This window comes from Phaenicophaeus curvirostris, chromosome 1, assembly GCF_032191515.1.
Source record: "Phaenicophaeus curvirostris isolate KB17595 chromosome 1, BPBGC_Pcur_1.0, whole genome shotgun sequence".
NCBI classification, from domain to species: Eukaryota; Metazoa; Chordata; class Aves; order Cuculiformes; family Cuculidae; genus Phaenicophaeus; species Phaenicophaeus curvirostris.
The window spans coordinates 8,004,764-8,030,077 of NC_091392.1; the positions used below are offsets into that span (position 1 = coordinate 8,004,764).

Genomic DNA, 25,314 nt, shown 5'->3' on the forward strand with positions numbered 1-25,314 from the left:
GCAGGTCCAGGGAGGTTATTCTCCCTCTGTACTCGGCACTGGTGAGACCGCTCCTCGAATACTGTGTTCAGATCTGGACCCCTCACCACAAGAAGGATGTTGAGGCTCTGGAGCGAGTCCAGAGAAGAGCAACAAAGCTGGTGAAGGGGCTGGAGAACAGGCCTTATGAGGAGCGGCTGAGAGAGCTGGGGGTGTTTAGCCTGGAGAAGAGGAGGCTGAGGGGAGACCTCATTGCTCTCTACAACTACCTGAAAGGAGGTTGTAGAGAGGAGGGTGCTGGCCTCTTCTCCCAAGTGACAGGGGACAGGACAAGAGGGAATGGCCTCAAGCTCCCCCAGGGGAGATTTAGGCTGGACATTAGGAAAAAAAATTTCACAGAAAGGGTCATTGGGCACTGTCCGAGGCTGCCCAGGGAGGTGGTTGAGTCACCTTCCCTGGAGGCGTTTAAGGCACGGGTGGACGAGGTGCTGAGGGGCATGGTTTAGTGATCCATGGGAATGGTTGGACTCGATGCTCCTGTGGGTCCTTCCCAAGCTGCTGATTCCATGCCACCTTTCGCGGTCGGGGAGGTCCAACCAGGGTTGCCGGGCGGTGCCCGCGGGGCTGGGAAGAAGCAGCCCGGAGGATGCTGCTCCGCTCCGCTCGCCGCGCCGGGGGTGGACGAGCCGGGGCAACACGCGCCTGCGCTGCCTCCCTCCCCCTCCTCCTCCTCCTCGGGGCCCCTCCTCCCCGCTCCGGCGGTGCCGGCTGTCGGGAGCCGCCGCTCTCAGCGCCAGCCCGCGGGGGGATGCGCGGCTGCGGGCGGAGCGCAGGGCCGGGGGCAGCCCGACCCACCGGCCTGGGCAGGGGCAGGGGGCGGTGATTCCCCCCCCTCCGCCCGCCCCCGGGTGCGGGGAAGGGGCGAGCGGGCGCTCCGCGGCGGGGGAGGAGGATGAGGATGCGGCGAGCGGGAGCGGAGCGGGGCAGCGCCTGGCTGTGCTGCTGGCTGCTCGGCTGGCAGGCGGCCGCCCTGCAGCTACCGCCCTGCGAAGAGGTGAGGATCTTCCCTCCTCCTCCTCCTCCTCCTCTGGGGTTTTTCCCCATCCGTAGGGGCGGAGGTGGGAGATGCACCGGGTCGGGCGGAGGGTGGTACCCAGGGGGCGGAGGGTGGTACCCCAGGAGCGGGTTGTTAACCCAGGAGGGGGTTGGTACCCCGGCGGGGGGGGGTTGGTACCCCGGGAGGAGGGTATTGCTGGCCGTTGCTGCTTTGCCAGGGTGTTGGTGGGACGATGGAGGGGTGGGACCCGCGGAGAAGGACCCTCGGGATGTGCCCGAGACCCCGCGCATCACCCGTGGAGGGACCCCCCTCACCCTGTTCCTGCTCCCTCCGGTGCCTCGAAACAGCGGAGCCTCCCCCGGAACGACAGGGGCTCTGCTGGCTACGCCGCTTTTCCAAGTACCGTGTTAAATCAGTGCGAAAAAAGGGGGGATGAGAAGGAGGGTGGGGTGGGGGGGCTGCCCCGGTAGCCCCGTTGTCAGCCCGGGGTGTCCCAGGCTGAGCCCCGGGTGAGACGTGGGGAGAGAAACTTTCTGCCTTTCTCCTGCTGTAAAAACCCGAAAAAGGAGGGACTGGGAGCAGGGACCGTTCTGGGCTGTGCGGGAGGGATGCCCAGCCCTGGGCCGGCTTCAGGTGCATGGAAGGGACCAGGACTGACGCTGCTCCATGGTTTCCATCCTCGCTCCTACATGCCGATTGATCCTCTGCTACTTTTTAAGAGCAACTAGGTCTTTTCTGTGTTTTGAAGGTACGTGTGGAGGTGGGGAGGTCAGGTAGCACCTTCCCAAACAGGTCTTGGTGGCTGGGGAACTGCTCTAGCAAGCAGAAATCTGCGAATGGGTTGACAGCGGCCAGTTCCATTCTTCCTATCCCTCTGAGGGTGCTCCAGGAACAGAGCTTCTTCACCTGTCCTGCTACAGTTGCACCACTGTTCAGCAAGAAATTATTTGTGTATGTTTAGATTGGATTGGGAGTGAGTGACTGCAGCCAGGTTGGAGCACTTGGCTGTTGAAAGGTCTTGATCCATGCTTGGGGGTTATTGCAGTGTGGGGTCTCCTTGTCTAGGGGCACGGAAGTCCATGTTTCCTTTCTGTGGTGAAAGATGGCATCTCTGACTCAGGGAACATTCCCTCTTTGCCTATTGAATCCACTGTTTGGCTTCCAAGTAGCAGAGCCCCAGTGGGAGAGCTCAGCATTAGTCCAGTGTGGGAAATCTTGTGTAGGGAGGCACGTGGGATATGAAGATCGGGGGCTGCATCTCCTAAATATTGGTCATCCTCAGAGAAGGGGGATTTATGTAGTTACCTGCTTTGAATTACTTTTCTCCATTTTCAGCTACTGAAGTGAAACAAGCCCTTCTAAAGCTGATATCCTAAAGTCTTTCTTAAAACAATGAACCTCTGGAGATGGTTAAAGGTGATATCTGAATCTCAGCAGAGGTACCAGAGACATAGAGCTGGTGTTTTGAGCATTGCATACTAGGATTTAGGTGTGCAAATTCTCTCCTGACCCCTGCTTCTGTGCCCTTTTGGATCTGGATCTGAGTGCTTTTGCTTTCTTTCCAGAAGGATGTACAATGTTATTTTACTTTAGTTTCACTTGAATACTCTTTGAGAGAGAGATATCTCTCACTCACTTGGTTAAAGCTGTACAAAACTTATGCTGATGCGTGTGTGCATCCATGCAACTGTACGTCACATGGAATATAATTACAAACATGTCTGGATGGAGGCGTAAGAAAAAAGCTTGCAAGGAACCAGGACAGCAGATCAGCAGATTTGCAAAAAGGAAGAACAAATGTTAATAGTTCATGTAAGAAATGGCTAATTATGTGTTGGTCTCAAAACTTTGCCATTTGCCCTAATTCAGCGTAATTAGAGTGATTTGGGTGTATACCTGCTGAAATCACAACAGCTCCCATTGTGATTGTCTTTGGCTTGGGCAGACTCAGACTGGGATAAAGTCATGCAGTGAGGAAGCACAGCCTGTTAGGGGGTGTTACAGTCCTTGGAAGTTGGTAAAGGTCTTATTGTTTTATACCCAAAAGGCTTGAGAAGCACAAGGCTTAGTGCAGTGGCAGACAGTTAACTTTGAATCTATAGGGGATCTTTCCTTTATCTGCATTGTCCTCCTGGCCCCTTCCTTGATAACTTGCTTTTCTGTTTCCTTACTGGTAAGAGAAATACAAGGTATCTGCCAGTTTGTGAGATTTCTGGGCTGGTACAGGATTTGGAGCAGTGGGAACTCAGGCTACTCCTGAGGCTCCACAGTGCTCTGATAACATAGATAGTAAAAATAATAAGGTATAGCAATGTCACTTTCCAAAACCTTTTTGTCATTGGTTTCTTTCATTAGGGACTGTAGTAGTTCAACACATTGGATTTAGGAAAGATGCTTTTGTGCTGCAAACCAAATGTACAAGCAGCCTGAGTAATGTTTCCACGAGTTTTTGGAGTAAATTGATACAGCCATAAGCGTCTTGCATAGTAGTGTTTGGTCTGGGCTGTGATACCCGTTAACACAATGAGCTTTTGCTGAGCTCTGCAACACTGGCAGCTAGTTTGAAGCTCAGCTAGGTGCATCTTCAAGAGGTGGAGGCAGGCACTGGACTTGGATGGCAGGGGTACCACAGGGCTGCAGAAGATGGGGAGACCCACTGCTGTATTCTGTGTTTCTGGTAACTCCAATTAGGACAGTGGTAGAAGAACGGCTGCTTGGGGAACTCTTTCTGCTTGTGCCAATGATGAACGGGTTGCTAAGGCAAATGTTTCATGTGTTGCATAAATTATGAATTCGATGGAGTTGATGACACCTAGGTTTTTCACTGTAATTAAATGCACATTTGGCTGTTATGATGGAAATGGTGGGATATTCATGCCCACTCCCTGCCACTGCAGAGAGAGTCTTTGCTGCATCATATTTTCCAGTGTTTGGTGCTCTTTCTCAACTTTCCAACTGAATAAGTCTGCTTTGTCTTCCCCTTAGAGGTTTGCCCACATCTGAATGGACTTTGCTTTTAGGACATTTTAACATGTACTCAGCCTAAACAGATCTTTTCTTCATGTCATCATTCCTTTCCCTTTGTTGTTTTTGCAACAATAAAAAAAACCCAAACACCTAGTGACTCTTCTCTTACTTCCCATTCAGTCAAATTGTCTGCAAAGAGAGATGTGGAGTATCCGAACTGCTGGCAAAAATGTTTTCTTTCATATACCCTGTTTGACTCTCAATTACTAGGCAAATTGAAAGCAAACACATATGTTTTTGATACAGATAATAACTATGATTCTGCTACATTGGATGGTTTACCTGCTGTCTCAGTAGGCAGGTAACCAAATATAGAATTATGAAGTGACTAAGTGAATGGAAAGGGTAATACTAAAAGCCTTCTATAAGGGAAGTATTTTTGCACTAGTCTGCTAGAGTACTTCGAGAGAAGATAAAAATGATAGGAAAAATTTATTTGGATAATGAAAAGATCTTTTGTAAAATCACTTGCAAGACAATGCCAAGCAAGTCTTAAGGAGGGAGATGAAGCATGAACTTGAAACTGGGTCAGGTACAGCAGATTAGATATGTTGAAATAATACCAATTTTCGTGATGAGAAAAGATATTAAACATGGGGTGTGTGTAGGTTAAGTATTTTCTGTATATCAGTATATTAAATCAAGATAACTGGGTACTAAGCTAAGCAGGCTGGAGAGCAAGGTGAAGTTTTGTCTTTCTGTGTAAAGGATGGAAAGGAGATACATGTCAGTGTTGGAAGGATGTTATGTAACAAAGCTAGATAAAAGTCAGCATGCTTGTCACCAAATGTACGTGACAGGAGTAAAGGAATGTCTGGTGGAAGGGATCTGAGTAACTGTTCCTGCTTGGGAAAAAGGTTGGGTTTGTCATGGATGGCTCTGTAAAGACAGCCCATGTGCTCAGGGTGAAGTAAGTTGGACGGATGATTAAAAAAAAAAGACTAAAACATGCAAGAGTGTTTTTGTCTCTTATCATTAGTACTCAGGAATTGCGAATGTTGTGCTTATTCTTGAAGTGCTGAATAACCATACACTGATCACAGCAGAGGGTGATGCTGTCTAAGAAGAAGGAAATAACTTAAGGGAGGAAGAGAAAGAAGAACATGCATTAATGAGATGCAAATCTGTAGGGCAAAGTAGAAATAAAAAGGTTTTCTGTGCACTTAAAAGGCTAAATGTTATTACTCTTAAAAGGTAATATTTTCTTTCTTTTCATGGGACTGTAAACAACGTCCAGTACTTGATCTCTAGGATTCATTTAGTCTCTGTTGGCCTTAAAATCTCTGAAGGGATTAGCTCATTGCAAAACATTTAAGAAGGAGAACAAGCCTTATGAGGAACGGCTGATTGAGCTGGGGTAGTTTAGCCTGGAGAAGAGGAGGCTGAGGGGAGACCTCATTGCTCTCTACAACTACCTGAAAGGAGGTTGTGGAGAGGAGGGTGCTGGCCTCTTCTCCCAAGTGACAGGGGACAGGACAAGAGGGAATGGCCTCAAGCTCCACCAGGGGAGGTTTAGGCTGGACGTTAGGAAAAATATTTTCACGGAAAGGGTCATTGGGCACTGGCAGAGGCTGCCCAGGGAGGTGGTTGATTCACCTTCCCTGGAGGTGTTTAAGGCACAGGTGGACGAGGTGCCAAGGGGCATGGTTTAGTGTTTGATAGGAATGGTTGGACTCGATGATCCGATGCGTCTCTTCCAACCTGGTTATTCTATGATTCTATGATTCTATGATTCTATGAATTCTTCTAAGTCTGTTTCCTCACTGTCCCTTTTTGGTACTCTTGTTCCTTTCTCTGAAGTGTCTGCATTGGGTATTTTGGCAACAAAGTAGGACCTATCTATATCAGCTGCTGGGGTGATCCAGTGCTGTATTCCCCGATTTCTGAACACCCTGAAAGATCTTAGACTCTTAATTTATGAACAGTTCGTAGTCAGCAGAAGAGGTGGTGAAAAGATTCCTGGACAGATCATATTATTTTTATCACCTCTGGCTTTGCAGATTATGTCTTTGAGATGGAAAAAGAAATGTACAGCTTCCATTTGCCAGTGTGATGGATGGTCATAAAGATGAGGAAAGAAGAGTTAAAAAACATGCTATAAAACTGCTGACAATAAAGTTGATGGAGTGGAAACAGGTGCACAAAAAGTGAGAGGACAGATGCTGAGGCACAGGTACTACAGCAGAAAGCATCAGCACGGCAGCACGTAGGCATAACATGGGGGGAGGTGACGGTGACCACAGGAGAAACTGGAGGGTTGTCAGAATGTGAAACCTGAGGAGGAGGACAGATGCTGGTATAAAATAAAGAAAGGGAGGCATGGTTGTAATGTTTCAAGAATAAGAAAACGAGGCACAGTGGAAACTGCTATAACAGACCATAAACTTGAAAGAGTAGTAGACATTAAGCCGACACGAGATTGCATTTCTTCCACCATCAAACACCACTTGATCATTCAGGATGAATATTTATCATCGGTAAGAAAGCTCATGATTATATTTTCTTTTTTCCTCCTTTGTTCCTTGTAGCTTGTGTAGGCTTAGAGAGGGAGAATGACAAGAGAAGCTCTGCTGGGATTCCTGACACATCCATGCATAGTGCTGGTGGGGACCATCAGTGAACTGGGTGCTGGGATGGGTGTACACAGTGGTTCGGGTTGTCAGCTGCCTCTACCAGGCCACATTTTCCACCAGGTGTTGGTCGGGTAAGCTTGTGCAGTTCTGTGCATTGCATTATGCTGGCTGATGACCTCTGTCAGAAATGCTGGAACTGCTTTAAGGGAAAGCCTTGCCGGCAAGTCTGACTCGGTCCTTGGTCAAGATGTTGGCGGGGCTCCCACCAACTGCAACAATCACAGGGCAGAGCCACGTGTTATTGGTACTTGCAGGGCTTGCTCCATGAGCAATGGGGAGATGCCATCAGAGCAGGCTTCCACTAGACGTGTGTGTGAGTTGCTATCGACTCCTTCTGAAGGAAGTGGTAAGCAACAGTTAAGTAGAAAAAAAATTAAAATAGTGGACAACAGATAAGGTTTGATAATGAGAACAGTAGCCTTGAAGTTCTCATGCTTGAGACAGGAGAGAAACAGTGTGTAGGTAGAGGTCAGGAAACAGGTCACCTATGAGCCCCAGACATTGCCAAGGTCTTTCTAGGGGCTTGCAAAGGTCCTGTGCTGGTGTCGAGCTTGGCTGTGTTTGCTAATCTTACTCCTACTTAGAAAAAGTGTCCCTCCCACTCCTCCTTGGTTATATTTTAGCTGTTATGCTGGACTTGAAAATCTGTTTAGGTTTTGATTGCTGGCAGGGGAAACGTTTTGGATTTCTGTCTTTTGAAAGAGAAAATTTCTGGTTTTGAAGAAGAGGAGATGTTAGAAATTGCTTTTTTTTCCGATGACCTCTTTTTTTTTAAAAAAAAAAATTCAACAACTTTCAATTATGAAATGTTAGCCACATCTAATAATGAGCTTGTTTCACAAGCACTGTGATGCTCACTTTTATGGACAGTGCCAGACAGTAGTTGCTGTACATTTGGGACAAGGGCTCACAGCTGATTTAAGATGATCTAGGATGACACATGCAGCCAACCTGCTGGCTCCCCTGCGTCAGGGCTGGTGATCCTGTCACTGTGTGCTGAGTCAGAGCAAATGCAGATTCAGCTGAAAACTAACCTGCCAAAAGGGAGGAAAAATAGGAAAGAGATGAGTGTTTGGCTGAGTTAATGACAGAAATGGTTCAGTGTTTGGTCTCAGGGAGGCTAGAAGTAGTGTAGGAAGCTTTGGGACCCACCAGGCCCAAGGCTGGTTCTCTCTTATTTTGGTTCTAGAACATAAAAGTTTGGTTGGATAGAACTAGCTTGGGTTTACGCAGAGATAATGGCAAGGGGAAGAAGAAAATGTGTGTCAAAATATGTGTGTCAAAGCTGTGATAGAATTGGATTGTTGCTCTGCATTGGAGAGGTCTGTGCTCTGGCTTCAGAGATGCAAATGCCTTCTCTGCAAGGAAAGGGGTATTTGTGGGCTGTAACATACGTTTTCAATTAAAGAAAAAGAAAGGATGATGGGCTATTCTCAACTAAAAGATTTCTTTGACAGAGAATTTTTACTGCTGCAAAGACAGGGCAAGTCACTCATCCCATTTTCCCTTGCTGATATATTGTTAACCTCTCTTATCTGTTGGTACTTTATGGTTAAGAAATACAACACATAACGGAGATGGTTTATGGTGATACTTGAAGATTGTTGGAAAGTACAACAATCAGAGAGGAACTTCTGAGATGAACTGTTGAGAGGAACTTTATTATGTAGTGGTGAAAATGCTGGGAAGCACAATTTTTGTTTAGATTGCTTTCTACCTTAGAAGTACAAATGTTTTCCAGGTGTAATCCACAGAAAAGTGGCTTGAGGTGTTTGGGATTGGTTGAAAGGATGGTGTCCATCATGATGAGTAGAGGACCATTGGGGAAGAGATTTATGTAAGCAGGGGGAGACAGTCTGTGACACTGAAGAGATCCCTGGCTGCCTTCTAGTTACTAGAGTAGTCACAGCCAAAAGAGCTATTTTCTATATAATAATTGCCAATGTGGGTTACTGATGCTAATCTTATAATCCAATTTAGTGAAAACTCCATGCTTCGGGGAAAGGGTGAAACTCCCTCCAAGGTTGGAACTGACCTGAACATGCTTAGAGTGTTTTTGATATAATGAATAAGGTCAGAAAATTGAAATGCATCCAATAACCAAGCTGAAGGAAAAAGCTATGGACAGTGCAAAACTTGAAGATGCCTTTAACATAATTGCTGTTGGCTTGATAAGATACAGTATACATTTAACAACAGAGAAATCAGTGTCTAAATTGATCGTACTGTCCCAGAAAACTTAAGTGCCCTGAGGTGGAGACTTTTAGCAGAAAACTCAAGGGTAGAGGTGATTTAGACCTCAGCTGTTGACTCTTAAAGTGTTAATTTCCAGTAGCGTTTTCTGTAGTGTGTGAAATCCTGATTTTGTACTTAATTTTTGAAGTTTCTCAAAGAAAGATCTTCACACAGGCAGCTGTGTTTTATACACATGTAGGGGTGGTGCTGTGTCTTTTGAGAGATGCACGTCAGAAATGGATGACTTGTGATTTTTCCTGGGCTTATATATCCATAGCTCCCTCCTGCTGTCAGGTCAACAGTGCTGATCAAATGCTGCTTGTTTCTGGTTAGCTGCTTTTTGTCTCCAACTCTGTGATTCCTTAAAGCAAATGAAGAAAAAGAAAGATTTCCCAAGACGGTTCTTTTCTTCTTTCTTTTGTTTGGTCTTATTTAATCCAATTTTAAAGGAATTCAGACTTCTCTTGAAAGAAACAGGGCCCTAACTAGAGTGCTTTAAAGCAGGGTTTATGCTCGCTTGGAGGAATATGAGCTGATGTGCGTCTCAGGGATGCTGGGCGGAGGCTGCTCAGTGGAACTGGAGGGGAGAAATTATTCAGCTCTTCATGCCTCAGCTTTCTTGGCAAGCACCTGCCCTGCAGACCTGCTGATGAGCAGCTTGTCTTGCCTTGTAATGCATGTCAAGTGCTCTGGTTTGTAAGGTAATGGCTGTCTCCTCTAGAGCTGCTCAAGTAACAGCTGAACCCAGGCCAACTGTCTCCTCTTCTAGAAAACCCAACAAGATGACTCTGTCAGTTAATGCCTGGTTTTAATGCTGAATATGGAATTCACCAGGATTCTGAATTCTCCTTTTTCTGATTGGAAACCTCTATACTCTGTGTTAGCCTCTGCATGGCGAGAGGCGGGGGATCCAGAGGTGTTGCTCAACCCTGCACCAAAGCAACATGTCCTGTTAGCAGGAAGACATCCCTTTAGACATCCATTGGCCAGGTATCACAAGTAGTTCAGCACCGAGCCCTGCACTGCTACTGAAGTAGCTGTGATTGATGATTAGATTCCCATTCACCCTAGTCAAGAGGGGCCATAATGTAAAAAAGAATCAATTCCCGTATCTTTTTGCTTTGCAGTGTTTTTAACAGCACTTAAAGCCAACCCTACTTAAACGTTTGCTGTCTTCTCTGAAGAGTCATCACTTTTTAGTTCCGGCTTTTAAATTAAAAAAAAAAGAAGCTGGTGTGCAACATTGTCCCTTGCAGTTCTGACCTGCTAATCTCTTGAACTGCTTTGCTAAACAAGGGAAAAGATTTCCTTAAAGCCACGTCATGTGGTTATGCAGGAATCACAGCTTTCATTGAAACAGGAGGGGAAAGAAAAGGTAAGTCAGGTCCTCAGTACTGAGGAGAAGAGTTGGAAAATGCGAACCATGAAAAACGAAAATCTGGAAGGTTAAATGAACTGGAGCTAACTTGCACAGTGCTTTAAGGTCCTGTGGCACTTAAATAAGTAGTATGAATTTGATGGAGTGGAAGTAACACTACCTGACTCAAGGTCTTGGGAAGCTTTGTGTGACTCACTGAAAGTACAATTTGATTAACAAACTTTGCCATTGTTCATCTTTAGCATTTACACTGTATATAGGCTGATGGGGGGACCCTGTGGCATCTCACTGGGCAGTGCACATGATGGAAATAAAAGTAAGTTACTGAGGCAATATCCTGCTTTCACAGGCAGTCTACAGCCTGCTAAACACGACAGGCCCAAAGAGCTTTGGTCCTTGAACTGTCCAGATCACCCCAAAGTTTGTTAGTGTTCTCCTTGGCATGGATTTGCTCATGAAAGCTGGCACGGGGTGGGACACTGCAGTAGAAGCTGTGGATGAAGTCCCACAATAGTCCTCCAGTTAGACGATAAAGATGAGTGGAGGCAGTTTTGTCATGGGATGATTATAACTGGGTACAGTTACTAGAATACCTACCATGTTAGGAGGGTACGTAGCACGGACATATTTCTTCAGGACAGCAGAAAATCAGCAAGAAGAGAAAACTTGATCCAGTGATCCATGCATAGTCCATGAGATCCTGGTGTTTTGGAACTAGTTGAGCACCGGGCAGAACCATCATTTCATACCATAAAAAGGACTTAATCTCATTTTTAACTGCACACGTTAGGCATCCAGTATGATCTGAATGTCTTATTGTCAAGACGTAGACAATCACTATTCAAGACTTAATTTTTCCCATCCTGAAAGAAAGGGTGGTGTGACTTTTCTGCTGAATGTGCGCATTTTCTTGCACTATGAAGGGACTCTGGCTTATGTCAGGTAGATGCCCAAGTTTTAGTTATCTCAAGTGAAATAAAATTAATCTGGACCCATCACTGAAATTAATCTTCACTGTAAATGAATTACATTAGCTGTTATACAAGCCGCAAAATCGGGACACCACAGTGGTGAAGATAGGTTTCTGCAATGACCTACTTACACTGGAGAAAGGACCTAAATCTTTTCCTCTGAACTGCTGAATTGAAATGGAAACGCAGCAGGAGAACAGTCTTGGTCTTTCATTCTGGAGAGTTATTTGTGAATAAAGAGTTTTACTGTTGTGCCTTGTAGTGGCTTCCTACCAAAGGCACTTATCACACAGCAGAGTCCCTTCCTATCCAGGGGATAATTAGCACCAAGCTCATACCAGTGTAAATTTTTGTCTGTGATATATCCAGGATTAAACCTAACGTGTAAGCTTGCATGTAATGATCAGCTTGTAATTTACTGCAACGGTTTTTCAAATGGGCTAAACCTCGTATTTGAATTTAATTTCCCAGTGCAAAGAGGTGGGTGTTCGATTTATGATTGCTTATGATGGGTATGATTACAGGCTGGCTGCCTTACCTGGACAGGAAAACCAGCTATGAATGCATTTCTTTAATTCATGTTGTAGACTGGATCATATCTTGTCGGTGCAATCAATAGTATGGGACAGCTCAACAACCATGCCCGAGCCAAACTTTGATCTCTTCCCTTCCTGCCTTCTTCCATCAACGCTCTGTGGGCTGATGAGTCCATGCTGATTGATTTGACTGATACAACACTTGTGATAGTGCATAACCATGCCCCTTAAAGAAGGTTTAATGGTGCTGCAGTCAAAGCTCTGTCTACTGCTGTCACCCTCCAGCTCATACCTCAACCCAGCCTTCTCCTACGCAAAAGGGAAGCTTGTAGCTCCAGGCACCATCTGGCTGCTAGAAGTGCTAACAAATTTGGATTCGTAGCTGTCTAAAAAAGCTGCCTTAGCCCTGTGGGTAAATCTGGACTTCAGAAGTGTGCACTGAGCAGCTAGACTGTGCTAGTTTTGACTGGGGTTAGCTGCATGCATACACAGAAAAGTGTACGTGCTGAATGCATCTGATAACTGCATTAAATTTAAGTTGCATTTTCTCCATCATTTGCTTATCTCAGGCTGCCTTGGGCTGCTAGCTTGTCCTTGGTTTTATTTGTTAGTTATTCTTGCAGTAGGAACAAACTCTGTGGGCTTGGAGGCAACCCAAGAGGGCAATATTGGATGACACTTCCTCGTAAGACTATTTCGTTCCATATTTTTCTTGTCAGGCTGTGTTTAAGATCTTGCTTTGTTCAACGAACAGGATTATTTCAGATGCACAAGACAGTTCAGCATTCATAGGCATGGTCCTATCCTGAGACAAGAGGTCTCAAGTCAGACAGAAGTTCCTGAACTAAACCTACTGAATATGACCTCCCTCTGATGTCACAGGTGTCATCAGTCTCTTTTTTTGTCTTTTTTCCTGTTTCGCCCCAATAATGGAATATTTGTAGAAACATGCAGCATTTCCAAAGTTTAATATTGATGAAGGTGCAGCTAAAAAAAGTAAAAAAAAAGTCTTATTTGCCACGGGTTGCATTTTTACCCCCTGTTTGAAAATATTCAGCCAACTGGTCAGCAAACAAATAAAATGCTGCATGATATTGGCTGCGAAGCATACACTGAAAAGTAATAATGGGAGAAGAAAACAATTCAGTCTTCAGTCTCATGGGTTTTGGCTTTGCAACTTTTTCCCCCCATGGAAGACACCTGAGTTAAATTTGTATTTGTGAAAGGGAGAATCTGGTCATGATCTTTATGTAAGTAAATACAGCTTTGGCAAAGCCTGAATCAAATAAAGATATTTCTATTTTTATGTTCCCCCAAGGATTAATTAGTCTCAGTGAAAGAAGCACTTCTTTTCTTCATCATCAGAATCCTCACCTTTGCAATTTTATATGTAAGTGTAACAATTAAAGTCCTGGTTATAAACATGTTTTGGCAATGTGACCACTTTGGTTAAAATACTGTCTTGAAGAAATAACACATGTTCAATTTCAAATCATTTGTATTGACACAGAAGTGACTAATACCTGTAGCTCTTGTCTCTCTTCTTGTGGAGATCATATATGTTGGAGAGGAGCCTTTGTATTGGGGTAATATTGGGGTAATCCCTTCCACATTGAATGTTTATTTTACTGTATCTCTCTGTTGCTATACCTAAATCTCAGATCCTGAGGAAGTCAGGGTCTGAAAGAAACAAAGCTAAGCTCAGAAGCCAAGTCAGGCTCATCCATTCCTGTGGCTTGAGTGAGGAGTGCAGCAAGAGCACACAGAGCTGGGTCAATAGTGACAAGGAAATGAGGGATGGGCTTTTTGCAGCTGTACTTTGCTCTTGCCATGTGCAAGCCAAATAGCTATTGGGTATTTTTCTATGCAGTATCATCTCTCAGGAGAGAAGAGGAAATGGGGAGGAAGTGCATGTGGTAGGGAATTGTAGAGGAGGTGGGAGGGCAGAAAAACGATACAAGATCAGATGAGTAAGCATCACCCAGATTTCCCTTTAATAACAGTGTTGTTCCTTTTCTAATATTTCTGTCTGCCTAGTGCTGGATGTGACAAACTCACACATCTAACGGAACCTGATAACCAACCACAGAGGGTCAGGAGTAGAAGCTCTGCAAAACACTTGTGCTTCTGCCGGGTTTTAAGCACATGAATAATTCCACCAAAGTTTGAAAAAAATGCCTTATTTTAGATGAAATTCATGAATTCATCCATCTCATACCGTGCTGGGTTAAGGTCAAGGAATTCTAAGAATTGCAGAGACTCAATATTCTGACATAACCAAGATATATCATTGAATTTAAACCTAAAACTTTCCTTTAGGTGCAGTGTTGAAAAAAAGATATTGACTGGTGTTTTTTAAAAATATTTAACTGTTAAGTCAGTTCGGTGCCAGTTTCATGCTGTCTTTTGTGGGTTTTCTTAAAAATGTTTTGTTCTGTAGGACTAACCAATGATGTCCTTTTATACACTTTTAAAATTGTAATTGTTGTAGCAGATTGGACAGGATGCTGCTGTGGGACTCTGCTACTGGAGAGGAAATGCAAGGAAATGGGCCACACTGATTTATTAGATGATTAAACCTGGCCCTAGTTCAGGTCCTTACTGGATTGAAGTGGACAACTTGTAAACCTGTGTTACCTTTATACTGCGCCACGTGGACCTGCCAGAAGCCCTGTGAGGATGAGCTGGACTGTTTGGCAATAGTTTGTGAACTAAATTCATGAAGATGTATTTTCCCCGGGGATGCTGCAACTGCAGAAGTTGAATTTGGTTCAGAGCAGTGTCTCAGTGAGGTAGTGACCACATGGAAGGAGGCCCTAGGATGCACTTGCATGTGCCCAAAAATGTTTATGTTGCACTAAATAGTTCACTGAGATTGGAAAAGCCTCATAACAAATATGCTATAACATTTGCCTTAACATTTGCTTCATCCATCTCATTTTTCTCAAGTACACAGATGTATTTTTCCCACTGAAATTATCAGCTCGGATCCTCTTCTCGGGTAAATAAATTTACCCTACTCAGCTATTTCATGTCTAACATAGTTCTAGTTTGTTAGTTTGACATATCTAAGGAGCACCCAATGTGTGGTTTTTGCAGTTTTTTTTATTTTGAGAATATAAAAAAGAATCCAAATTTATCAATTTGTCTTGCTTCTGATAAAGAAAGGACGTGACAAGGCATGACAAGATGTGGGTTCGCATGCTGGTGCTTAAGGAACTGCTGAAATTGGGCACAGCATCAGTGTAGAGGTTCAGAAGGAAGGCAAGGGGCAGACATAGAAAGGAAAAAGTTGTCTTGGGGGCTGGAAAACTGAGTGCCCTGGGGAAACCTGGGGAAAGGTTGCACATCTGTTGAGCAGAGGCTGCCTGGGGCCAAGATCTGCTCGCTCGCCTTGAAGCAGTTGACTTATCTGGTTATGGTCCATCTCAGGTCGTGAACCTCCTGATGGCCTTGACTCCCTTATAAACAAAAGCTCAGCGATTTTCCCTGTGGCTTTAATACATCTGTTGGGATGCTGCAGGGACCTTGGGTAATTGCCTTCTTGGGATTTGCTTCTGGGGTATTAAATAGTTATACACTAACTCTTCTTTTGCAGATTGCCTTCTGAATAGGCAACGGGCAGCATCACCTATACTCAAAAAAAAAATAGAAGCTTCTCTTTTCATTTACGAGTCTTAAGCCTTGAATAGCTGCGAATAAAACATCAAGGTTGAAAAGGAGGAGGAATGAATAAAATCCAGCATATTAGAAGTTATAATTAGAACTGTGATCAACTTTGATACTGTCGGGCCTTCTCAACTGTAATAACTGTAGCTCTGAATAAAAAATCCTAACCATATTTGCAGTGAAACACGAGTCTTGTTCGTGGAGTATGTTTTGGCTTATTACACACTGCCAGTGTGTGTGAATTAGACTATGCTGTACTGAGATCCTATAGGTGGATTTATCTAGCATCCATATGCACACAGTGTTTGCATAAGACTCTATAGTTGATGTTTGTGAATAGCAGGCGCTAAAATTCACTTTCCTGAAAACAAAAGCTGGCTTATGTGTATGGAAGTGACCTTGTGCATACAATTCTCTGCTGATGTGTCTGGATGCTGCACTTTTAGTGTGGTGGAGAGTAGGCAAGGGGCACCCAGACCACTAGGCACCATCCATCCTGATGGCACTGCTGCACGTGGGCTGCACCCACGCACCTGGCACCTTGGAGTACTTTGGGAAGCATCTTCCACTGCTACTGAAAGCTTTCCTTGCTGTAGGGAAGGCAGGCAAGTTTGATCATGTGGTTGGTCTTGGAAGACCCTTCAGTAGTCAACACAGAATTATACGATCATTGAGGTTGGAAGAGACCTCCAAGATCATCAAGTCCAACTGCCCAACACCACCTGCCTACTACATGGACATCACCTGCAGCTCTTGGCTGAAGCAGGGGTGGGAAGTCCTCACAAATGTGGCACATGGAGTCGATGAGTCATTGCTCCCTCTGCAAGGCGGCTTATTTGCTTTGTGCTGTGACTGTTGAATACCAAACAACAAAACATGAGGATTTAGTGGATTTTCTTCTTTATGGTTTTGTATGTAGAAATTTATGACAGTGGGGGAGGGAAAATATCAAATCAAAAGTGTGAGGCACTGCACCTCTTTTTACCTTTTTTAGTGATATGAAAGAATGGATTCCCAGTAGTTAATAAAGCAAGTACTTAAGCTATGGATAGGATGCTTAATTATTGATAGTTAAAAAGCTGTAGCCCAGTAATTCTACTTTTGATGGGCCTGCATGGGATCATGAATATTGGTATTAAATCTGACATCTTTTCCTTAAGCCCAACATATCTGTTAATGCTTTATTGTTCAAGCTAGTTGGCTTTGTTATTACAGGTTTAAGCCCTGAGACCCTACTTCAGCAAGACATTTAAGGGATTGGCTTTTTTGAGGGTTGAGGTGAAGAATTTGCAAATGCAGTGACCTGAAATGCAGTGACTCTTGCCACAAATAAGAACAAATGAAAACAAAAGGTATTTTGAAATACTTGATATATTGAAATAGGACTTCCTGCTTTGGAAGAGATGACCTCAGGGAAAGGCATTATCATTGCAAAGGCTGGAAACAGTGGGATCTGATATCTACTGGAAAAGTTGATTTTTGCTGGGGGGAAGCAAAGTGAGATGAGACAGTAGGGTGAATATTTGTAGGGTAGTATGGAATCATCACAGGTGTGCTACCACATACAGTCAAAGTAGCACCAAGGTAGTTTAGCCAAGTAGCAAATTGTGTGTGTGCTTATTAGACTTAAAATATTATTACATATGCATTTAAATGCTCTTAGTGAATGGGAGTCTTAGAAAAAGGAAAAAAAAACCCACAAAAAATCCCCTTCCAGGATAACCTTTAAACTGTAAGATTTTCTTGACATGAATAGTGAAAACAGTTGTCAGGTATAGATTGCCAGTAATAAAAGTCACTCTCAGTTTGACAAACTATATTTACTTGGCTGTAAACATAAGAGGAAAATTATAAAACCTGATAGGAAGCTCATTGCAGTTAATGGAAAAATATTCACTTTATGAAACTGGATTAAACCTGTCCAAATATTATTGCTCGGTGAATAAAAGACTGGATGACTCAATAACGTTAAGACAACAAAGATAAATATATTTATAAATATCCTTTACCACCATGTTCTTTACTTCAATTTTCCCTTTAATCTGACTTTTTTTTCCCCTGAAGATTTAAGAGCTCACTGAAAAGAATTATTCCCTTATTACTCTTGTCTAAAATCTTTCTGAGAAACAGTAGAGATTTCCAGCTGAATTCATGCTGAAAACCCCACAACCCAAAACCTGAATTTCTGGGCTTACCAGAAACGCCCTCCTGATCTCTGGAAGAGCCTGGCAGTCTGGAGGAACATCTACGTCAAAGGGGAATTGTCCATCTTTCTGCTGACAATTGCCTTCATTTATATCTTAATTTTTGTGTTAGATCTTTAAATCTCTGCTGCAGGCTATGTAGGAAACTTGGGTGTCATAGGAAGGAAACACAGAGGAGCAGGAAATTCTTGAGTCTGCCTTCTAAGCTGTGGAGCACAGCTGGGTGGACATGCTTCACCACAGCTGCTTCTTCTGTAGCTGGACCCAGGTGTGAACATGGATGCAATGTCATGTTTTACTGTCCATTTTCTGAGCTCTGTTGTAACTTACTAGTAGAAGCTGTGAAGCTTTCTACAGAATGGCTCTTCAGGACAGTCTTACATTTCATTTCTTCATTCACAGTCTTGTATCCCCCCTGCTCTTGTGAGAAAGGGGCAATAAGGAAGAATTTCTTCACTATGAGGATGGTGTGGCATTGGAACGGGTTGCCCAGCGAAGCTGTGGCTGCCCCAACCCTGGAGGTGTTCAAGGCCAGGTTGGATGGGGCCTTGGGCAGCCTGGTCTGGTGGGATGTGTCCCTGTCCATAGCAGGGGAGTCAGAACTAGATGATCTTTAAGGTCCCTTCCAACCCAAACTGTTCTATGATTCTATGATGCCTGTGGTGAAGGAAGGGGAATGGTGTAGTAACAGGAATAATTAGGATTTTTGCTTTGGTTGTGGGGTTGATGTGAGACTGCGTAACTCCCTGAGAAGAAAGACCAGTCAATTGAGGTGAAACCACAATGTTACAGGGTAATTGAGGTGTGAGGTAAGCTTTCAAAGCAGTGCTTGAAAGGGTCAACCGCTTCTGCTTGTTCAGAGTGTAATGGTCAGGTTTTCTGTTAAAGAAAACCCCAAACTGAATTAATATGTGAAAACAGTGTGGTTTTTGAGAATCTGAGTTGTTGGCTTCTTTCAGTGTGTGAAATGCAGTGGGATTCATCTCTCTGAGCAGTGCTTCTCCAGTGGGCAACACTGCCATCTCCAACCTGCCACCCACCCTGTTCTATAACAAGTTCACCCTCCACATGTGCTTGTTGAAGAAGTCCCACTGCGTAGATGGCTGAAATGGGATGAGATGGGTTCATCCTTCTTCTGCTGGAGTTTGTCTAGCAATGGTGGCAGGCAGTGGCAGAGTTGCAGAGCTGGGGAAATCATGTCATGGAGGTGTATAAAGGGTGTGATGTGTGGACGCTCTGTGAATGCATTCAAGAGAATCCTTTGAATGGGTGTGAAACTTGCCTTGTGGCTCTACCCTCTCACTGGGAGGTGGAGTTGCCATCTCATATTGAAGGGTTTAATATTTGCTTTCCAAGAGCCCTTGTGTCAGGGACGTTCACTGACACACTGCTGGGAAGAAAATGGAGAAGCGAGAGGGACTTAACCACACTGAGTTCATTTTTATAGAGGTTAATTTTCATGAGGAAAGGCTCTGAACTCTCCTCTGGGCTCTTTTAATATTTGTAGAACTTCATGAGGATGAAAAGCTGTGTAAGTGTTCGGAGTTACAGTTCACAGAGACAGCAGATGACATGCCGCTACCCTACAGTAAGCCAGTGTGCCGCTGACAAGTCTATGAAGAGTAAAGTCTGGCTGCGGCTTATTGCATTCAGCATCTCTTTACAAAGGGGGAGTGTTTTAAAGAATTTTATTGGAGAGCTGTGACAAAATGAACACTCTGATTTCTTTGCTCTGCACCAAAGACAATGCTGGTGTCAAAGTAGCTCACCTACCCCAAAGTACTTGATATTTGAGGCCAGAAAAGGTAAAATATGGCCTTAATATCAAATCCAGTGTGGTATTCAGACTTCAAAACCCTTTGAGGAAAGTCCTCTGTATCAAGAAGAGCAAGATCCCGAGTGGTTTAAGCATTATAACTGGATGAGTGTGTATCAGAAATACATAGGGTTCGTGCTGGGAATCCTGAAAGGCAAACTGACCCATCTCAGGTTAGCAAAGGTTGCAAAGAACAATAATTAAATGTGTGGCAAAACATTGACAGATGAGAACTGCGTACATCATGTCCTGGTAGGAGTGGGGTCTGTAGAGAAGGAGGGGGTGGGAATCGGTAATGCAGCCCATTGTGGTGTTTGAATTGCTCCCTTATTCTGCAGACTGGCTGGCTGGAGGTGGGCTGGGCTGGGTTTTTTTGCATAAATTTTGCATAAATTATATAATTTTATATTAAAAAACTAAATAATATTGTATATTCTCATAACTAGGCAGCTTCTTATGTTTTCCTGCTCATAAAATTTCTCTATATTGATCCAACAAATGCTGCTGGATTTCAAGGCACTAGTTATTGTGACAAAGTTGAGGCTTGTTAGCTGCAGCTGTGCTTGCTGGAAAGGGCATCTCCATCTCTCTGGCAAGCCCTCTCCAGGCTGAGTTTAAAAATGTATGAGAGCTGATGAATGATGCGGGGGAAGGAGGGATTGCCTGAGCTGGTAATGCTGTGGGTGGGAGAGGGGAAGAAAGTCAGCTGGGGCGAGTAGCAGGTATGGAGAGTGTAACCCTATTCATTTACCACAGTGGCATCTGAAACACTGTGTGTGATCACACTGTATTTAGGAGCAGAAAGTCTTTGCCATTTATGCAATAAGAGGATCCATATTATTGCTGCTGACCAATATTCATTGAGTTGCAATCAAAATTCATTAAATTCATTAAAAAAATCAATTAATTTTGGTATCATTAGGGAGAAACCTTAAATGATTGTAGACTTCTTGGGAAACAAGTTCTTGACTGTCTGTGGTATATACATGAGGATCTAATCCTGTGATACTCCAGTGCCTCACAGTATTCTTTTGCATATATACACACACACACACATATATACACATATATATATACACACATATTCTCTTGCAGTTGCTCTTGTAGCAGAGCTGATTATCGTAGAATCATAGAATGGTTTGGGTTGGAAGAGACCTTAAAGATCATCCAGTTCCAACCCCTCTGCCATGGGCAGGAACACCTCCCACTGGATAAGGTTACTCTAAGTCCCATCCAACCTGGCTTCGAACAATTCCAGAGATGGGGATTTCTCTGTGCAGCCTGTTCCAATGCCTCACCACCCTCACAGGAAAAAAATGTCTTCCTAATATCTAATCTAAATCTCCCCTCTTTCAGCTTAAAACCATTCCCCCTCATCTTACCCCTTATTCCTTGATGAAGACACCCTCTCTATATTTCCTATAGGCCCCCTTTAAGTACTGGAAGTACTTTAAGTACTGGAAATATCGGCAATTTCCTTTTGTCCCATGCTCCTGAGCTGAGGTGGTGATGCATGTTACTACAGGGTTCCTGCTTGCAACTGAGAAACCTGCCCAGGCACTGGAGAGTGCTACCAGCCTCGACCTCTCTCCTACTCCAGTCTGCAGTGCTGCATCTTCCTAGCACACTGTCAGAACAAGGTTTGGAGTTTCCTCAGGACTTTTTATTTGACTTGGTTATGGTGGATTTGTTAATGATGGAAAAAAAATCATGTCTTGTGTCCTAGGGAGGTGGAAGGGGAAAAGGTTTTACAAAGGATTTTATGTTGGTCTGGTTTTGTTTTTATTGAAATAGGTGGAATTTCTGCTACTGACTGAAAATAGAATGGACTTAGACTGGTCACTGAAAGTCTTAAAAGTCTTATCCTTGGTTTTTTATCTGCTCTTGTGATGTTTCCTTGAGGTTTCCAAAACTGTAGTATGAAAATCTGCACCTAGACGTGTGCTTGGATGAAACCATGAAACCAGGGTTTAGAGATGAGATTCTCTGATGGCAACGTGACTGAGCATTGCATCCTCCAACGTGTTGGAGCTGCCATATACACAGATATAAGCCAAGAGGCACAGGTAAAAGGTGGTCAGTTTTTGGCTTGTAGTTCAAAACCAAGCATCTTGAGGCAGGTTTGCAATTTAACAAGATTCTTGACTCCTGTTAAAATATTACTATGTTAGTTTTCAGTTGGACAAAACTCTGAACTACTTCTATCCTGATCCTCATTTTTAGGATGAATTTTGAATTATTTCAGAGTTGATCTTTTTTGATTCAAATAGATTTCATTTTCACCTTCGGAGTATGGAAAAGAAACCTGATAGGAGTTCTTATGGAAATCTTAAGTGACCAAAGCTTCATCACAGCTTTGATTTTTGTTACATTTCCCTGCATAGTTGATTTTTAGCTTCAGCCATGCAAATGTCCCCGTGATTAACATTAACCTCCATACTGAGCCCTGATGGATGGCATCTCCTCGCTGCTCTCCCCACCACCCTGGGTGTTATGCCATTGTTTTTGTTTGTCTAGAGGTGTTTTGTGCACCATTTTCAATACTGAGCTGTGGAGGAGCAGTTTTGTGCCAGATGCCCTCGGTCTCCGAGGTCTGGGAAACCCTATCACCTCATGGGAGTGGTTAAGCAAAGTACACGAGTGTGTGTTTGGAGGCTACTGAAACACCTCGCTTGGATGAGGAGGTGTTTGTAGTATCTACCATAAAATAATCCTGGTGTTCCCTGAGTCCTACAGCTAAGGGGATAGGTAGTAACGTTGTACATTGCACCTTGTCGCTAATTAACTCTGCTTTCAAAGATATGTTGACAGTCTTGAGGTCTTTGTCTCTAATTATTATGACTCCGCTATTTTATTTCAAATATTTCATCTCTTGAATTGGGCAATATTTTCCTTCCTTTGGGCAATTTCAATGTCAAGGCTGTTATTTTCATGCAGTGTTATGACCTAATATAATTTATTGCTGTAATTCTACAAAAGAGGAAAATCGACATCTCAGTTTCTCAGCCTCCTACGCAGGGTAGCATGTTATTTGCCTTTTATTCCCAGAGCAGAAGAGTTAGTTAGCAGTGGTCAAATCTGGTCTTGTTCTCTGTGAAGTAATAAAAATAGAATGCTAGAGGAAATAATTTGCTTGTTTATTTGTTATTTTGCCTTTAGGATTAAGTAATTTGCTACTGAAACTGGAGACTTAATGATGGCTCATTCTCTTCCCATTATTGGATGTTGTCTTTTGAATCAATCTCTAGGTCTTTGAGCTAATTGTTTTGAGGAGATATGACAGTGCATTAGTGTTCTTTCCCTTCCCCCATGCTGGCACGGCCTGTGAGGAGGGAAAGGACTTATACAAAGTCTGATATAAATGCTGACCCTGTGTAAGTAAGTTAAGAAGGAGCTGGAATTACTGATGGGACTGTTGGACTTTGTAATCCAAAAAAGAATGAACATTCAGATAAGAAGTGCTTTGGATACTTAAGTGAACTGATAGTGAAATTTTAATTATGTCCGTTTGTGACTAAGCCTAAATTGCTGCCTGCACAACTTCCCAATCAGTAAGACTAGGTTAAATGGTGTTAAATAATGTTAACATTTTATTACTAACATTTCTTAGGAGCAAGGCTAGTCTGTGTTAATTTTCCATGAGAAGCACACTGTGTCGTTTTCCCGCTTTCCTTCAACTCCCTCTGATGCTGTTGGGATGCTCTGTCTGATGCTCTGATGCTGATGCTTGCCCACCAGAGCGGGTGCTGACTCTGTCCCATGGGCAGGTGGCTGTAACCATGGTCGGCACATGAGCTGCTGTTATGGTGTCAAGAGCAGTAGGGTCAGTTGAGACTGTTGGATGTCCAGGGGAACCCAAGCTTCCAATGCAATTGGAAGAAGTGGGGTCTGCATTTGAATTTTCTTATTATAGGTACACGGTTTAGGTTTTTCAGCTATTTGTCTTCGCTGACTGTATAGGTTAATGGTCAGGGATGAATCGTCATTACTGTCTGGAAGTTAAGTAGCATATAAATAACTGCACCTTCCTTCTGAGTTTTCCACATTATTCTGCAGCCTTTAACTATTGGTGTATTAAGACATTAACACACCTATGTGTGCACATATTCTTCTGTCTTGTAATACCCGTGGCCTTTGAAAAAGGGCTTTAACAGAGTATGCTTTTAAAGTATTAGAGATGCAGAGATATAAGTAGGGGACCAATGGTTCTCTCAAAGCTACACAACAGCTTAAGCTGGTGGCAGAAGGAGGATCAGGAGCTGTAAGCCCTGTTCCCAGTGCTTGCTCAAAACACTAATGAACATGCCTTTTCCTAATGCAAAGACAAAGCCTAAAGTCTGTGTTGTGAAATATCCAAGAGAGTGAAACTCAGGATGTTTATAAGCCAGTTATCTTCAGCCCTCCCAGACATTTAATACAGAGTCACAATCCTGACTCTGTACCATTATGAATAATCAAGCTGGTGAAATGATGGAAATATCCCTGATTACTTATAGCAGTTTCTGTTGTTCAGCAAAAACCATAAAACTAATGCACAACTTAAAGGGATGACCAAAACTACCTACAGCCCAAATAGCAACAGCATTCATGCTTACGTGAGCGTTTTCATCGTACTTACTCATCACAGGACTCCTCAGAAAGAAAAGGATCTTGATTAGATAGGACTCTCTTATAAGACCTCATCTGGAGTACCGTGTCCAGCTCTGGAATCCTCAACATAAGGAGGATATGGAACTGTTGGAATGGGTCTAGAGGAGAGCTACAAGGATGATCAGAGGGCGGGAGCACCTTCCATATGAGGACAGGCTGAGAGTTGAGCTTGTTCAGCCTGAGGAGGAGATCTTATAGCAACCTTCCAGTACTTGAAAGAGGCCTACAAGAAAGCTGGAGAGGGACTATTCATAAAGGCTTGTGGTGATAGGATGAGGGGGAGTAGTTATAAACTGGAGAGGGGCAGATTTAGACTAGACATAAGGAAGAATTTCTTCACCATGAGAGTGGAACACTCTCACACTGGAACAGGTTGCCAAGGGAGGTTGTGGCTGCCCCATCCCTGGAGATGTTCAAGGCCAGGTTGGATGGGGCCTTGGGCAGCCTGATCTAGTGGGATGTCCCTATCCATGGCAGGGTGGTTGGAACTAGATGATCTTTAAGGTCCCTTCCAACCCTAACTATTCCATGATTCTGGTCTATGATTCTATGATACTGTAGAAAAGTAGGAGGAAAATGAATTAGTGACAATCTAGTTGTTATGGTACCCAGATGTGCATGTTGTGGACAGGTCTATTAGTTTCATTTGGATACATACTCATGAGTATTTCCCTATTCCCTTCTGCCATACAGAAGAAAGCATCTGCACTGTCATTTATTATTTAGGCTGGACATTAGGAAAAAATTCTTCACAGAACGGGTCATTGGGCACTGGCAGAGGCTGCCCAGGGAGGTGGTTAAGTCACCTTCCCTGGAGGTGTTTAAGGCACGGGTGGACGAGGTGCTAAGGGGCATGGTTTAGAGATCCATGGGAATGGTTGGACTCGATGATCCGGTGGGTCTCTTCCAACTTGGTTATTCTATGATTCTATGATTTATCTATGAGCAATGTTTTTCATTTAATTAGAAATGTCAAGGTAAAATGATCTTTTCCATGAATAGAAATGGCTCTTTCATGTACAGGATAATGTGTGCTTGGAAAATGTTAATACCTTTTACTTAGCGAATATAATTTTAAGACTCTTGTAATGCACTGAACTCTGTAGAAATAATGGTTTGGAGGAGATGATAAAGTCCAGTATTTTTGATCAACATAAGC

At 43.6% G+C, this 25,314-nt stretch overlaps 1 protein-coding gene across 1 annotated transcript in view; it reads left to right on the forward strand.

The window, feature by feature from the left end:
• The first annotated feature begins 934 nt into the window (after nt 1-934).
• Nucleotides 935-25,314, forward strand: part of ELAPOR2 (endosome-lysosome associated apoptosis and autophagy regulator family member 2) — a 108,462-nt gene continuing 84,082 nt past the window's right edge. Inside the window, exon 1 of the mRNA XM_069873665.1 lies at nt 935-1,033. Within this exon, the coding sequence (XP_069729766.1) occupies nt 938-1,033 (96 nt within the window). The 5' untranslated portion in view covers nt 935-937. The remainder of the gene's footprint in view (nt 1,034-25,314) is intronic.